Genomic DNA, 4,117 nt, shown 5'->3' on the forward strand with positions numbered 1-4,117 from the left:
AGTGGTGGCGAGACTATATAAGTTGGGCATAAATTTTTTTTTTTACATATAATAATTGCATTTTTTAAAATTCTTGTCGTGGCGGTCGCCGCTACTAGACTCCCTATCCCATCCTTGCTTCTAGAGGATTGCTGTAAAGGATTTTTCCACCATGAATTGATATGGTTGCTAGCCACATATTTTTAGGCGAAACACACAGTAATTCGAGGCGGTCGGGGATCATATATATACTTGTTCACGGACAAACCAAACCACCATCACAAAGTGAAAGAGCTAGCAGGTTTTTCACCATAAGGAAGTTAATTTTTGAACAAAGACTACGGCCGGCAAAGTTTAAATTTGATAAATAAACTCACTATCTAATTACAGGAAAATTAGACGGATTAAAGCCCCCTGAAACACTGACAATGAAAGATTAAAGTGCACTAATTTGACAAGAGTAATTAATAGAGTAGTTTGACAGAAACTCAAAGAACCAAAGCAAAAGTTACATGTCATTTTACTCCTAACAAGCCATTTACATGATGAACTCCTGGCCACTGAAAAGAGCTAATGGCAAAAGAAATTAAAGAAAAAGAAAGCTAAAGATCGACCAGAATAAGTAGTAATTAACAATAGTCAAGTCTAGATTAAAAGTTAGGCACTCTCAACACGGCGAATGAAAACAGTTTCCAAATCCGGCGGATTGAAAAACTCTCTAACACTACCGTAATGACACATTGGAGAAGATTTGCGCTTCCTCGGAGCCGCCGGACAAGTCACCCTGGCCGGGACTCTGGCTTCCTCCCCGGTCGGAGTCGTCGGGAGCTCCCCTTCGTCGTTTTCTGGCTGTTTCTCCGGTGCCGGTTTCGTGAAAATAGGCTTCAGTTGTCTCCGCAACGGAATTCCGGCGACCACCCATTTCTTGCCTTCCGATTCTTTGACTCCTCCGTCCATTTGAGGTTTGTCTGGCGGGTATAATCCCATGTTAGGATCAAAGTGCAGTGCTTAGATTAAATAGCAGAGGAAAAATATTAGAAAACGGAATCTGATTCTCTTGAGTAACTAGATGGAAAGTATTGCAAGTGAGAGAGAGAGAGAGAGAGAGAGAGAGAGAGAGAGAGTAGGGGTGGAGGAGGGGAAAAAGGGTCTTTGGTTCTGACTGTTGGGGAACCTTTATTTAAGGAGACATGAGAAAGAAGTAAAAGAGGCTTTTAAGTGAAGATTTGAGTGTTTAATGTTCTGTTACAGCCAATAAGAAGAGGAGAGACAGAGAGCACCCGAGGAAACCGTGACCTAAGCGAAAGATAGATCGATTAAAGGCTAATGTGAGAGAGAGAGAGAGAGCGAGAGAGAGAGAGAGAGAGAGAGAGCGAGAGGGGTGAAGCTGCCCGTGAAAGTTGCTGACAGCGGGCACGGCATACGTAGGAAACATATGACCTGGATTTCTTTTGGCGCCAATCGCTTTTTTCCAACCCTTAAAATAGTTTTATTCTCCTTCTTCCTCACTGCTATCCAAAACAAGTGAATTTTCAGTTTCAAAATTGATTTTCTCACTTTTTTTGTTCTTTTGATTGCACGATGGACAATTTTGAGTCTATTACCCTTTCTTCCTCCCGGGTAAAGCTTTTTTTTTTTTCCCGTAATTTATAAATTTCGGTAAAAGTGTGCTTCTACTAACGCAGACAACTCCATTTTTCCAACAGAATTGAAAGATGGAGGGCGAGTCACACTCAATGATCTAGTAAATGAACGAGGGTAGAGATCGTGAACACATGCCAATCCACGCCTTCAAAGAACGCTTAATTATAATTTTAGAATAAGGCATGTTACATTTTAAAAAAAAGAGAGAAAAGTGAAAAAATAACTCCTTAGTATTTGTAACACTTTTAGTACTCTGGAAAAAACTAGGCCTTATTGGGATTCAAAAAATTCATAGTGCGATCGCATCTCATACAAGTATGCCTTCAGCGTCTAGTGGTTCATGATATCTCTCTTCAGATAATTCATCTAACCCAATGATACTTAAAATGTGTTTTGAAGTTATTTGTGACTTAATTTATAGAATTTTCTCAACTCTTTGTGCTACTATAATTTCTTTAGAAAATTAGTCTTAGATCCATTATGTGAACTTTATAAGCACAAGTCCACCTATTAATTTTGTAAGGTCTTAAGTTCATTAATTTTAGGGTACCTCAGAGTAGAGTAGAGTACCTTAGGATTTAAGTAATTTCATAAGATTTTAGGGTGCATTTTTTTTATTATAGGATAGGGTACCCTAGGGAATGTTAGATTACCCTAGCCTAGAGTATCCTTGGGTTTTGGCACTTTTATAGAGTTTTATGGTGTACTTTTCTATTATAGGATTTTAGTAGTTTAGACCCCGTTCCACTTTCTCCAAAAATCTTCTTTTTCAAAAAGAAGGTAAATTCAAACTCAAATATAATGAAAGTGAAAGATAATCTTTCAATTTTTTTCCACCATTTAAAATATCTCAATTAGATAATAAGATCTATATTGGTAGAAAAATTATTTTGCGTAAACACATAATTTTTGAGCTTCAAATTATATTCTTGTTGAAAAAGAAGGTTAACAAAAAAATTGAAATGGCACCTTAGGCATTTTCATTGGATTTTAGGCACTTTCATAGGATACTCTAGGGTTTAGGTTGTTACGGCCTAGCTTTTTATTTATTTATTTATTTATATTGGTCATTTATTAATTGAGTGTTATTGTCGGGTCCAAATTTGTATTTTGTGCGCTATGGGTATGTATTGACACGGTAGTAATTTTAGAGTATAAGAATTCATTTTGTTAAGTAAATAAGTATGATAATACAGTTGGTATTAGACCAGATTTCATAATTAGTAATATGATTTATATTAATATTACGGGGTCTATAATACCTAGTAGCTTATTAATAGGGCCAAGAGAGAACGTGAGTTAGAGGAAGTTGTTATATTAGACTAGGGTTATTATTTGTGGGTCAGAGCAGGCGCAGTCAAGGGTTTTGCTTGGTTGGAGATTGAAGCCGCAGTAAAGGGTTTTGCTTGGTGGGGGATTTGCCGATCGAAGTGGTTAGTTCCTCTTCAATTCTTGTTTCTCTTTTCCTTTTCCCATGTTCCAGTAGTTTATGGGCTTCAACTAGAAAACAAAACTTGGGTTTATTGGAGGTGTAGATCAATGGAGTTAATAAAGGAAAAAAATGGGTTTTGCCCGTAGCTTTGCAAAAGTTTCACCGGCACCGATTCGTTTCTTTTAATGCTATTGGACCATGGTGCGTAGGAGGATTGGGCTGGCGTTTTTTTGTGTGGGTGCAAGTGGGCGCATGTGTGCGAATGGTGAATGGTGTTTATGGTTTTGAATGGGTTGGGAGAGAACAAGAGGAATACATAGAGAGCAAAGCACTAGGTTTTTGGGTGTACGTGGTTGAACAGAAGGTTATTGCAATGGGAATGGAAATTGGATAATGGTTTTGGTAGGATTAGTCTTGAATCATTCTTAGGCTTAAATTAGCATAGTTCCTGGAAGCTTTAAACTACCGTAGGTAATATTATACTTGATACAATTCGTGATAATATTGCTATATGATGCTTTGTTCAAGTTAGGCTCGTTTTGCGTTGTTCGATTGCATTATTTTTGGACCCAAGTGAGTGGTTAAGCATGTTACGTACTTTCGAACTTTCCCGTATTCCTTAAATTATTGTTTTAGAAAATTGATGATTGAAATTGGAAACATGTATTTGTTTTATTTGGTTGTTGAAATTGGCATGCGGATTGGTAAAACTATTTATTGTTCGGATAATCTTTTGGTGAGAATTTTGTGGATATCATTGGGAACATATTTTGGAAGCCCAGGGAAATTAATCCTCTGTGTGCGGGTGACTCTGGCCATTAGGGAAGAGACCGGATTAGGCCGGTGACCCTAATGCTCAACGGTTGTTATTGACCGGATCATTCTTAGGGAAAAGTTCCACGGGCTGCTTACTCGTGGTGACTCTAAATTTTGATATTGGATCCAATTTTGATATATTTATTCACTGGCACTTGGTACTATTGATTTTGGTTGTGGTTCCCCATTGTTGTTGGAGATTGGATTGAGAACACTATTAAGATTTATCGGATGAATCGTTAATTG

General features: G+C 37.6%; 1 protein-coding gene across 1 annotated transcript; it reads right to left on the bottom strand.

Moving 5' to 3' along the window:
• Nucleotides 1-402: 402 nt before the first annotated feature.
• Nucleotides 403-1,098, bottom strand: LOC131310922 (cyclin-dependent protein kinase inhibitor SMR6-like). Its single transcript, XM_058338189.1, has one exon. The coding sequence runs from the start codon at nucleotides 964-966 to the stop codon at nucleotides 637-639; it is 330 nt and encodes a 109-aa protein (XP_058194172.1). The 5' UTR covers nucleotides 967-1,098; the 3' UTR covers nucleotides 403-636.
• Nucleotides 1,099-4,117: the final 3,019 nt, after the last annotated feature.

The sequence above is a fragment of the Rhododendron vialii genome, chromosome 12a (assembly GCF_030253575.1).
Source record: "Rhododendron vialii isolate Sample 1 chromosome 12a, ASM3025357v1".
NCBI lineage: Eukaryota > Viridiplantae > Streptophyta > Magnoliopsida > Ericales > Ericaceae > Rhododendron > Rhododendron vialii.